Here is a 13,881-nt window from a genome sequence, read left to right on the forward strand (position 1 = left end):
TTAATGATACTGTGCTATGCTTGCAGACTAGAGCAGCTAGAATAGCTGTCTCTTGAGTGGTTTCATCCAACAGTTAATGGAAACAAATATAGGGGTCCACAAGCAAAGGGTTGGTGGTGGTTGGGGGATAGTGTCTAAGTGTTGGGGGTGGAAGTGAATTGGAGGGGCCAAGGGTAGCACAAAAATACCTATAGGGTCAACTAATCTGGGCCTGTGGGGCAGGGGTTTCACAGAGACTCAACCATTAACTAAAGAGCACACAGGGACTGGACCTAGGCCCTGTAAAATTTTATTGCAGGTATACAAGTTGGTCTTCATGTGGGCCCCCACAATGAAGAGTGAAGGCTATCTATGATTTGGTTGTCTACTATTTAATCCCTTCCCCTATTTGGACTTTAGTGAGCATGGTTGCACTTAGACCTACTACATCTGGATATTCCAAGGTTAGGTGTTACTGAAGGGGAACCTCCATTATTCTTGTAGAAGGGGATAGGGTAAGGGAGGGTATGATTGAGATGTAAAGTACACATATTTCCATCCATCTAACGATGGCACAAATGTTAGAGGAATAAGAGATTGCTTAGTAACTGGATTTAAGGGCCACTGCATAGGAAGGAATCCATGCCTGTTAATGTAAGACAATTCAAAAGCCTATATCATGGGAAGTTATAGGCTTTGGAAAAATTAATTCTACTGCCAAACTAAAATTGCAATGCATTAAATTGCTGTCAATTGTGTGTGTGTGTGTGTGTGTGTGTGTGTGTGTGTGTGTGTATCATAGATACGTTTAGGTGTAAAAGAAAAGCTTCTATTTCTAGTGAACTTTAGTGAATTCAGAAATGTGTGTCTGCAGGGACCCCAATAGGCAAGTTAGGGAAAAGACTGAAGCTGGAGGGGTTTACAATTCCTAAGGAAGAACAATATCAACCAACCAGACACCCCCCGCCCCCAGCTGGCAAGGACTAAACTACCAACCAAACAGTACTCATGGAGGGACCCATGGTTCCAACTGATTATGTAGCTGAGAATTGCCTTATCTGGAATCAAAGGGAGGGGAGGTCTTTTGTTCTGTGGAGACTAGATGCCCCAACTTATTGGAATGTTAATGCAGTGAGGTAGAAGTGAGAGAGTGCATTGGGGAACTCCTTCATAGAAGGAGGAAGTAGGGGGGATGGGATAGGGGGTTTGCAGAGGGGAAACTAGGAAAGGGTATAACATTTGAAATGTAAATAAATAAAATAACCAATACAAAAAAGAAGTCAACCTTTGTCTAGCCAAAACATACTCAAATAAGTGAAAACTTTTTTATTTTTAGAGAAGTCATTTAGATCTTACTCTACAAGGCTTGGACAACCATGAGAAATGTGAAACAGAAAGAATATAGGAGACAGAAGATAGTGAACATAAGGACTCCAGAATATCATCCTCTAGCCCATATACGGAACTACAAAAATGGACTTTCACTAATTATAGTTGACTGCAATCTGTCAACAGATGGAGTTTGATGGAGGAACCCATACTGTTTGGCTTTTTCCTCTGGAGAAATATAAGAAAAGAGGGTATTAATGGTTTAAATTGTTTGCTCACCGCTTACCTTATCAAGCTCCAATGGATACATCTCTTCTGATTTTCACACAGTTGCACATGATCAAATTGAATGTGTCACATAATGAAACAGAAAATCTTGAGTCTAGGATAGAAATGAATGCGATAAGAAAGTGTGGGAGGCGGGGAGCCAAAATAAATTGTATATATTCATAAAATTGTCAAAACATTAACTTAATAAATAAGACAAGTAGGGTATCAATAAAAACATAGATTAGAATTTTCTATATAAATTTAAAAAAAACATGAAACTTCTTGTAAAACTAATGCGAAAATGAATTGAAAATATTCTTCATGAAAGAGGTCAGATACAATAGAATAGTATTCTTATCCTCATGGGTCATCAAATCATGCACATTTAATTCCATAGTTCTATATACTCAGTTGTTAAGCCTTGCTCTCTTGTGATTAGAATTACAGTGAAATAGAGGGTCTATAGGGAAGCATTGGATATTAAATACCTACAATACCTATACTTGACTGTCAAACTCAACCTGTGACTAACTCCTGAATGTTCATTGTATTTTAAGATGAAACATCATCCAACCAAAGATTTGCATTCAACCAAAGATGATCATGGTTTTCCAGGAGCCTGTTGAGTCCTAAGGAAGCCAACCTTGTACAACATCCTGGTGAGATTCTGAGGATAATTGTCAGTAAGGTAGCAAGTACATTATCATAGTACCTTACTGGTACATGGTAAGGCAGAGAAGGGCTTACAATTCTATTTTTAGAGGAAGGGCATGCTATTTATGAGAAATAAGAACTTTACTTCACTTGTCAACTTTTAATGTATTTATCACATGTTTATAATGTAATGCACATATGTCTCATTTTGCCTGTAAAATACTATCTAGAAGAACAATGCCCATTTTCTTATGACCAGACATTGGCCGTTCCTTGACTATAATGACTATCTTAAATCATTTACATATTTCCTTAAGGTTCTATGGTAGTAGTGTCCAGAGACTTGGAGATAATATTAGTTTGCTAAGTTTCTCTTTAAAAATGACTAAAATTTGATGGCTTAAAAATAATCAAATAATTTTTTTGTTATTTTTAAGTTAGCAGAAAAATCAACTATCTTCAGATTTCTTCTTTCCTAAGGCTTAGGGATGCTTATGTAGCACTTAAATTTGTTAGATAAAGATCAGAAGGACCAGGGGGACCAGTCCTTTATATTGGTAACAGGCAATGGGTACCCATGACAATACCCTGCTTCTTCACACAATTAGTCAAGGTTGATATTTTGTTGTATTTCATATCTTTCTATACTAACAAAGTAATAATCATATAAAATTTATTCCTTAAATATTTCTCTTTATTCATCTTTTTTCAAATGATCTTGAATTCAACATGATCATTTGTTGATTGATCATTATTAAACATGTATTCATAAATAAATGAAGGGAAGTGTATTTCTCATAATTAAAGGAAAGTAACCAGTGAGTTTTTGCAAAATACTTGAATGTGGTACAAATTAAAACTTATAAAATATGATTGTACATATTAGTATTAATTTGGGAAACATCAATTACAAATTCCAGTTTAAATATGATACATATTCTGGTTTTTGAAGAGTAAATGATTCAACTTCAAGACAATGCAGAAATATGATTTATGTTCATACCATAAAATAGAATATTGTTATAAAATGATACACATATTACAGTATAGTTATTCTCCCTAGAAAAAAGAAATTCATGTGTTATGTGAGAGGTGGAACTTCAACTCTTATTAATTGCATTTGGAAAATAAGTAGATCAATATTTGGGAAAGGTAAATATTTTAATGTTTATTCTTGTATATACAACCTTGCATTATTTATTTGTTTTTTATTATATAGTAATAATCCACAGTAGAACATACACTAAGTTTTCCATTAAAAAATGCCAAAAGTTTTTTTTTTCACAATACACCTCTTAGGTTAACACTCAAAATGTTTTTTATTATGTCACTAACAAGGTATTTTTCAAATCAGGTTATCACTGAACATGCTAAAATATGCCTAGACTAAATGAATATTTACAAACACACACATATCCACAAACACGCATACATACTCACATATACAAACACGTACACTCAGAGTGGTTATAAGCTGTATCTTGAATAAGGATCTTAAATACTTAGTACTGTGTTGACAATTTTTGTTCTTACTGTTTTTTATCATTGAAAAATTTCCAGGAAGTCACTCTGAAACTTAATTCCAGTACAAATGCTTAAAAAGCCATGGAATTTAAGATTTGTAACTTTATATATATATATATAAAGTTACAAATATATATATATATATATATATATATAGAGAGAGAGAGAGAGAGAGAGAGAGAGGCATTTAAGTTATAAATTGATCATAATTTCAAACTGGTTCCCAGTGAGAGCAGCAAAGCCAGGTTTCTCATTTAGTTGCAGTTTCTGAATATTTATAAAATTAATACAATAGTCTGAAATAAATTTATGATGTGTCTCATTAACAGAATATGCAACATGTATGTCTTATAAATGCAGAATGTATGAAATAATTATTACACTAAATGATTATTTCTATTATAGCTATTTTCCATTTTATTATAAAAAGAAACTACTCCTCCTGAGTAGTTTCCTTTCTTACATCTAGTTTTTATCTGTAAGTCTCTGTCAAGAATCTACAAATTGTTTAACAAGAATTCAGTATTTCATTATGTATATTATTTTTATATTTTTCAACTGTAGTATTATATCTAATAGTATGTTCTATATTTTATTAAAATTTCAATATTTTTAAGATAAATGACAGTCATCAACATGGGCTCTATACTTTCTATAAAATTGATTTCTAAAACAGATTCCTTTAGTTTTCAGTGACAACATGTATGAAGTGGAAGATTATGGGCAGAATTCACCAATTTTAACTCAGAATCACCTAAAATGATGTTCTGCATTTCTTTAAATTATATTAATGAGTGAAGGAACGCTTCAGAGTACATTTGAAATTAAATACTAAAATGTGAAAATATTGTGTTGTATCTGAGACAATTTAGAAGTGGTAATTACATTTTTCTGGAGACAAAGGTGTAAAAGGTTCATAGACTTAAGTAGAGCAGAAAAAAGCATAGATCAGACTTTTATTCTGCTGGTTGTATACATTGGTTCTATGCCATCATCTCATAAGTGCATCAAGTGCATGAACCAGTTCAACCGTAAATCAGGAGGATAACAAAGAAGATTCTGATTTAAGCCAAATTATTTGTCTACTGCTATTGATTTTGTGTTTGATACATTCATTGCAGTCTTCCATTGTTGCTTGAAAGTGTGGATGCTTTTAAAGGAAAAAAAACTGTGCTTTACTACTCAATGAAGTCTCATCACTTGTCAAGATATTTGCAAATATCTTTGTATCCTATAGATTGAATTGATATTAGAATACAAATGAACAGGAGAAGTGGAGGCAGGCTAGAGAGAAAACCCGAAGTATTTTTCAGTTCTTTTTATAACTAAGAAAGTTTTTATTTTATATGTACTATTTCTCAAGCTTTACAGGGAAAAAAAACCTCAAAGAATATATATATATATATATATATTTTTAAATTTTATTTCTTAGCATGCGTCTGTGTCAGTGGGCAAATGCCACATGTGAAATAATACTTTTTAGAAGACAGAAGAAATCATAAATTCTAGAGCTGGTCACAGGAAGATGTGAGCTTCCAGGCAACAATATGGAGAAATAAACTTGAATCCTATGCAAGATCAGTAAGAGAATTTTACCGGGAAGCCTTATTCTCCAAGCTTCATTAGGAGTATTTATTTAAAGAAGCATTATTTCTCATGATCTTTGACATAATTAATACTAAGTCAAAAAATATTACAATTTTGTTTATATCTGTTCTATACTAATGTGATGTTGCTATTCATCACAACCTTTAATATCATATTGTTATTGTACATTTATGTCAATATTCAAGCATGTATATGAAATCTGCAAATGAAACAGGTATTTCAGAATTCTTTCTCATGGGACTATTGTATGTCCCTGAACTGCAACCATTCTTTTTCAACTTATTCCTATCCATGTACCTTATCACCATCATTGGAAACCTACTCATTATACTGGCTGTAAGCAAGGACTCCCGCCTCCACACCCCCATGTACTTCTTTCTTTGCAATCTATCTTTCACTGATATCTGTACAAGCACAACGATAGTCCCAAAGTTGCTGTTGAACATCCAAGTACATAACCAGAGCATCACTTATATAGGCTGCTTGTCTCAGGTATGTTTTATCTTGACATTTTGTGTTTTAGAAAGCTGTCTTCTCACTGTGATGGCTTATGACCGCTATGTGGCCATTTGTCAACCTCTAAGATATACAATCATTATGAACCCTTTCCTATGCACTTTCCTCGTATTACTTTCCCTGCTCATCAGCACTATAAATGCACTACTCCATACTCTTCTGCTGTTGCCACTCTCCTTCTGCACAGAACAAAATGTCCCCAACGTCTTCTGTGAACTTGGTCAAATCACAAAGCTTTCCTGCTCTGATACATTTATTAATATTCTTTTTATTTATATTGCCACCATTGTATTTTCAGTTATCCCACTCTCTGGGATTATTTTCTCTTATATTCAGATCGTGTCCTCTATTCTGAAGATACCATCAGTTGGTGGAAGGCATAAAGCATTTTCCACCTGTGGGTCTCATCTTTCAGTGGTATCTTTATTCTATGGGACTGGTTTAGGTGTGTACATGAATGCTTCAGTTTCTAACTCTTCCATTAGCAATGTAATAACATCCATGATGTACAGTGTTGTCCCTCAAATGCTAAATCCTTTTATCTACAGTTTGAGGAGCAAAGAAATCAAAGGATCCTTGAGGCAGCTCATCATTGGGATCATTTGTTTTCCATAGTTTTGTGTTCTAATTTACTGAGGCATAACTTCAATGGCAGTGCTTCCCATTTACTGAAAATGCTTAGAACTGTCTTGATGATAGAAATATGCAGCTATTGGATATGAAAGAATAGGTTAAAGTAGATAGAATATTTAGTCTTTTACCTCTTCTTTGGGACAGATAAAATACATCCCCCCCAAAATCTACTTTGGTTCAGATTGATCAATATTATAATCTATTAACTAATTACTAAGTCACTACAATGTTTGTCTTTGTAAGGCATGATAGCTTCTTCTTTACTTGGCTTCATTTCTATTAAAATGCAAAATCAGCTGGGCAGTGGTGGCACACGCCTTTAATCCCAGCACTTGGGAGGCAGAGGCAGGCAGATTTTTGAATTGGAGACCATCCTGGTCTACAGAGTGAGTTCCAGAACAGTCAGTGCAACACAGAGAAATCTTGTCCTGAAAAAAATAAATAAAATAAAATAAAATAAAATACAAAATCGATCCACATTATTATATTATGTTAGTGTTATGATATAATATGTCATAAACCTTTTCCTATATAAAAATGCTATTGATTCTGAAATAAGAAGGAATCCTCATTCTTGTATAAATTTTCTGCATCATGATTACTTTAGAAATACTGAAACTACAATTTCAGATATAAATAATCATTGGTTTATATACAAGATAGTCAATTCAAATTTTATATTTTGCTCAGTCTTTAGGTGGTTTTGGAAGTTGTAAATACTCCCATATTTATAGAATGTCAGGGGCGAAACTCCTGTAGTATAGCTATTACACTGAAAATATAGAATCCCTAATACTCAGGAAGCTAAAAACACCTAAAAGTCTGAGAAAGTTCTGAAAGTAATAATATTCAAAAGACTTCTCCAAAGTCTTATGGTTGCATCATAGTTTCTGGAAAGAGAATTTATTCTTACTGAAGTTGTGAAGTTGATCACAAAGAGGGTATAGCAATTTTAAGCCATCAGTCACACTTCATTAGGCATCTTGTTTTGACTCTGTCATTGATTTACTCATGTTAGTGATTACATTTATTGCTTCAGCAAGCTATACTTGTGTGAAGTTATTTTTTCATGCCCTTAATTAATAACCTATTTGTGAGGGTAGTAGATTTTTGACACGTTTCCCAATAAAGCCATACAACATCTGCACTCAAACCATTCTGATACATTTTTCTAAGACATCAGAAACATAAAAACATTCTTGCCATTATTTGAGTACTAGATATCAACTTGACAAGTCTATATCCTTCTTTTCTAACTAGTGGATATCATTTTACATCATAGCAATATAAATGTCACATGTCACAAAATTATTAGTTTGAAGCTAAGAATTAAGGTTATCTGTATGAGTGTGAATACAATACACAAATATAGTTATATGTAATATTTTTCAGAACAGAGAGTTTGGAATAGCAGGATCAGTTTTTTCTTATTTCTGTTTATTTCTTCTCAAAAGTAATATTCTAAACATTTGTAGAGTGGATGTTCATCCTGTATATATGCCTGTACAACTTCTTTCAAACAGTTTACTTCCATTAACCCAGACATTTATTTGTTGTTCTTCTGATATTACCATAACTCACCTCTTTTGTGATTATCCACTATTATCTACATTTTAAAATATATCATGTGTAATGGGAACTAAAATGACCTAGTCTTTAAATTTGACTGAAATGTGGGACAAATTTTGTTTCACTGTAAATAAACTTGTTGAAAGACATCCTTTCAAGTTTTTATATTCAGATAATAGATAGCTATATATTTGTGGTAAAAACTGTCTTTTAGAACTTAATTGTTCTGAATTGACAAATTCAGCTCTCTGTCTAAAAGTATGTAGCCCAATGGTCTTGTTTTACATATTTTTTTTTTCACTTAGAAATTAGTTCTGGGCGGTGGTGGTGCATGCCTTTAGTCCCAGCACTTGGGAGGCAGAGGCAGGCGAATTTCTGAGTTTGAGGTCAGCCTGGTCTACAGAGTGAGTACCAGGACAGCCAGGGTTACACAGAGAAACCCTGTCTCGAAAAACCAAAAAAAGAAAAAAAGTTAGTTCCTTCTAAGATATTGACATTCACTAATATTTCTGACATTTATAAACTGTGCAGGCCTGGTATTCTCTAATTTATTTTATGAGATCTTTCCTGTGGTCCTATCCACACATTTCAATTACCTGAAATGTCATGTAGTATATCTTTAGATTCACACAGACATATAAATTTCTTATTCTTTTATTCAATCTTTCTAAATTTCCTATTCTTTTCTTCAATCTTTCTGAAGATGTTACTCTTTTATTGTTCTACATTTGGAAAACAATGTAATAGCAATTGAAAGATAATCCTAGTGTGAGTTTTTAAAAATTACTAATGAAAATAATAAATATAATGTCTAAGTTTTCAAAGAAATTATCCAGGATATTTGGATGATATATCCTGCTATATTCTACCACTGTTTAAATATTTTAAAAACCTTCAATGATCAAAAATTGCAATGCAGCTTTGTTCAAATGAAAGTTTTCATTATAGCTTCATACTGACAATTCAAGACACCTAATCTAATACTGTTCATAGACAAATACAAGTGATCATATGATTAAACTCTACTCTGAAGTCAAATGGTCATGTTTATTCTTTGAATGAAAATAAAAAGCACATCTCAAGGGATTTCTTAGTGACATTGCTACAGTCTCATCTCTTGCCCATTTACGGTAAACTTTCAAATAGAAATTTCTGCTGTGTAACAATTTTTTTCAGGAGTAAAACATTCCATCTTGAAGGGACACTCATTATGACTTTGAACATTTCAAAGCAAAGTGCAACACCCCATCATGCAGAAATCAAAAAATTCTAAAGGAATGTTCTCTAGTACTCGGAAAGTAAACAACACAGAAGCAATACGAGTCCTAACAACTGGGCAGATACATAGGCCCCTCTTTTTCTAAGATATTATATGCAGCAAAGACTACTGAGGAGACTCAGCAAAGACCAGCTTCCCTGAAAGATATTCAGACAATTCAAGATGCCTCAGAGAGGCTCAGATCATCCCAACTTCCCAAAAGAGATTCTGACCTATGGAAATGCCTGAAATTTAAACATAAGTTTGAGAGTTCCACTTTTGTTATGTACTTTTCATGACCCATCTGTATTTGAGTCATTCATACTCCTAAAGGTATCACTAAAGTATTAAAAGACTACCCTATAAGCAGTTTAAATTAATACTGCACTAATATTAATGTTATTAACTTCAGTAAATTCATTGGCTTGCCCTGTTTGATATCAATTGATATGTTACTTTGATCTCTTAGCTACTCCCTATTAGAAATGATTAGGTGTTAGTTTACATGTTCTTAAGTATGGTTTCCCAGAACTATGTCTATGATATCTGCAGACAATTCTTCTCTTACCGAAATTTTAAAATTATCCAATATGACTATAATCTGATTAGTTGTCTTGCAGATTCAATGTGGCTCACTGATTTATTAAAAATTCATTCACCATGCAAAAGCTTGTCTTATCTATGTTCTTCATTGGAATGATTTCTGAAACTTTTCAGTGATGATCCATTCACTGAGGCTGTCTTACATAAGGAGGTCTGACATAATTGTCAAATAAAAATTTCTATGAAGTGTAATAAAATGATATAATAATACATCATAAAGTACTGTTATTTTTAATTTTTTATTGGTTATTTTATTTATTTACATTTTAAATGTTATCCCCCTTCACTGCTTCCTCTCCACAAACCCCCTATCCTCTCCCCCAATCCTGCTTCTATGAGGGTGTTCCCCCCCTAACAAACTCCCACCTCACTGCCCTGGCATACTCCTACACCAGGGCATCAAGCCTTCACAGGAACAAGGACCTCCACTACCACTGATGCCAGATAAGGCCATCCACTGCTGCATATGCAGCTGGAGCCATGACTCCCTCCATGTGTATTCCGTATGCTTTAGTAAGTGGTAAGTCCCTGGAAGCTCTGGGGGGCATAGTTGGTTGATATTTTTTCTTCCTATGGGGTTGCAAATCCCTTCAGTACCTTCAGTCCTTTCCCTAACTCCTCCATTGGGGTCCCCATGCTCAGTCCAAAGGTTGGCTGTAAGCATCCACATCTATATTCATAAGGCTCTGGTAGAGACTCTCAAGAGATAGCTATATCAGGCTCCTGTCAGCAAGCATTTCTTGTCATCAACAATCAACAATATTGTCTGGGTTTGGTCTCTGCATATGGAATGGATAACCAGGTGGGGCAGTCTCTGGATAGCCTTTCCTTCCATCTCTGTTCCAATCATTGTTCTTGTATTTCCTTTAGACATGAGCAATTCTGTGTTAAAACTTTTTGAGATATGTTGACTGTCCTCATCCCTCTACCGGGGGCCATGCCTAACCTCTGCATATGGTCTCTACAGGTTCATTCTCTGCTTTGTTGGGTAATTCAGCTAATGTCATCCACATGGGGTCCTGGTAGCCTCTTGCTTTCCTTAGTCAGAAACTTTCTGGTGGCTAACTCCAGTTACCTGTCCCCCATCACTACACACCTCTGTTCAATTTCCTGATACTCTGTACATCTCCCCCATTTCCCCCTCACCTGATCCTATCCCCCCTGCTTTTCACTTCCCCTCTTCTCTTCTTCTGAGGTTCCTCCTACCCTCTACCTCCCATGTTTATTTTGTTTCCCCCTTCTAAATAGGACTGAAGCATCCACAGTTTGGTCTTCCTTTGTCTTGAGCTTCATGTGGAATGGCTAAGATCAAAAACTCAGGTAACAAACAGCAGATGCTGATGAGAATGTGGAGAAAGAGGAACACTCCTCCACTGCTGGTAGGATTGCAAGCTGGTACAACAACTCTGGAAATCACTCTGGCTGTTCCTCAGAAAACTGGACATAGAAAATTGGTACTTGAAGACCCAGCTATACTACTCCTGGGCATATACCCAAAAGATTCTCCAACATATAACAAGGACACACGACACACGCTCCACTGTGTTCATAGCAGCCTTATTTATAATTGCTGGAAGCTGGAAACAACCCAGATGTCCCTCAGTAGAGGAATGGATACAGAAAATGTGGTACAATGGGTTACTACTTAGCTATTAAAAACAATGACTTCACGAAGTTTGCAGGCAAATGATGGAACTAGAAAATATCATCCAGAGTGAGGTAATCCAGTCACAAAAGAGCATACACTGTACTCGCTGATAAGTGGATATTAGGAATAAAGCTCAGAATACCCATAATGCAGCTCAAGTAGTGTTATTTAATGGATTTGTAATTTATATATAAGGACTAAATTCACATAATTCCCAAAACAAAAGATTTGAGAAATATTTCAGGACATATACATTCCTAGTAGCATTTTGCACATGCAAAACTAAAGCTGTTGATTTAGATCACATAAAACTATATGTTTCTAAGTAACAAAAGTAATACATCATGTTCATAAAATAAATACTAAATACATGGATCAACTTGTACAAAACACACATGTCAATATGTTTTTATCTAGAATATACAAGTATGAAAAAAGTAGAATAGAATCTGAAATAGCCTACTTTAAAATATTCTACATATCTTAGTGGATATCAGAGTCAGTGATACCTTTGCATGAAGTAAGCAAGAAGACCCAAGTTAGATCTTTCATGCCTTGTTAAGTGCCAGTCACAGCCCTGTATGTACATGCTATGCCAGTGCTCAGAAAGAAGAGGAAAGAAGATCCTTGGGGCTCACTGACAGCCATTCTAGTTTATTTAGAGTCAGTGAAAAACAATGTATAAAAATCATCATAGAGAATGATTAAGAAAGATATCCAATGTCAATATATGTCGTCTATGTGCACATGCTTGCCTAACCATGGGTATATGAACTACTATGTGACTATACATATTCAGAAAATGCAATAAGCCTTTGAATAAACATTTCTCCAAAGAATACAACACATAAACTAATGATATATTCCAGAAAATATGAACAAAATATCCAATATCAGTGAGTAGAGAACTGTTCACCATAATGGAGAAGATATCACAATGGAATATTTATGTAGCTCAAGATACCCAGGAAATTGGGTGAGTTCACCACTGAGTCCCTAAGCTATAAAGTCCATGGGCACAGAAGTGAAAAATTTTGCCACTTACTAAGTAAAGCACATGAGGAAACAACATCACACCACAACTACTTATGTTCAGAAAGAGATGTATAGTTGTGCAATGTTTCTGAGACTGTTGTACCATGTAGTTTTCTTGTTGCTCAAAATATAAAAATATCATAGGAACACACTAATATCTATAGAAATAATATATTTCAAGAAAAAAAGAGAAAAGTAAGTGTATCCCTCTTTACCCAATGCTAGTCATGGTAGATACTCATTCTATGGAATAAATGTGCATAGTCATGAACACAGGGAATGATAAAGTAGGGTAAACATAGTGAATGACTATTACTCTGCAATGAAAACTATGTATTCTTGCCATTGATGTGATTTCATTGATGATATGCATAGACCTTGGGAACATTACATATTTTATTTTTATTTATTTTATTATATGTTTTCTTTATTTACATGTCATATAATATCTCCTTTCCCAGGTTCCCCTCCAAAAAATAAAATAAAACAAAGTAAAATAAAAAAACAAAAACAAAAAAAACATGTTCCATTTCCCATCCCCCTCCCCCTCCTCACCACCCCACCCTCTCCTGCCTACTGGCCCTGGCATTCTCCTACACTGGGGCATAGAAACTTCACAGGGCCAAGGGCCTCTCCTCCCATTGATGATCAACTTGGCCATCCTCTGCAATACATATGCTGCTGGAGCCATGAGTCCCACCATGTGTACTCTTAGGTTGGTGGTTTAGTCCCTGGGAGCTCTGAGGGTACTAGGTAGTTCATATTGTTGTTCGTCCTAAGGGGCTATAAGCCCTTCAGCTACTTGGGTCCTTTCTCTAACTCCTTCATTAGGGACCATGTACTCAGTCCAATGGATGGCTGTGAGCCTCTACTTCTGTATTAGTTGGGTACTGGCAGAGCCTTTCAGGAGACAGTTACATCAGGCTCTTGTCAGCCAGCACTTGCTGGCATCCACAATAGTGTCTGGGTTTGATAATTGAATATGACAAGGATTCCCAGGTGTAACAGACTCTAGATTGTCCTTCCTTCAGTCTCTGCTACATAGTTAGTCTCTACAACTCCTTCCATGGGTATTTTGTTCCCCCTTTTAAGAAGGAATGAAGTATCCACTCTTTGGTCTTCCTTTTCTTGAGTTTCTTGTGGTTTGTAGATTGTACTTTGTGTATTCTGATCTTCTGGGCTAATATCCACTTGTCAGAGAGTACATAACATGTGTGTTCTTTTGTGATTGGGTTACTTCACTCAGGATGATATT

The 13,881-nt window shown here is 34.9% G+C and overlaps 1 protein-coding gene across 1 annotated transcript; it reads left to right on the forward strand.

The window, feature by feature from the left end:
• The first annotated feature begins 5,553 nt into the window (after positions 1 to 5,553).
• LOC116072819 (olfactory receptor 7G2-like) lies at positions 5,554 to 6,495 on the forward strand. Its single transcript, XM_031344385.1, has one exon. The coding sequence runs from the start codon at positions 5,557 to 5,559 to the stop codon at positions 6,493 to 6,495; it is 939 nt and encodes a 312-aa protein (XP_031200245.1). The 5' UTR covers positions 5,554 to 5,556.
• The last annotated feature ends 7,386 nt before the right edge of the window (positions 6,496 to 13,881 follow it).

Source organism: Mastomys coucha, unplaced genomic scaffold (genome assembly GCF_008632895.1).
Source record: "Mastomys coucha isolate ucsf_1 unplaced genomic scaffold, UCSF_Mcou_1 pScaffold23, whole genome shotgun sequence".
Taxonomy (NCBI): Eukaryota; Metazoa; Chordata; class Mammalia; order Rodentia; family Muridae; genus Mastomys; species Mastomys coucha.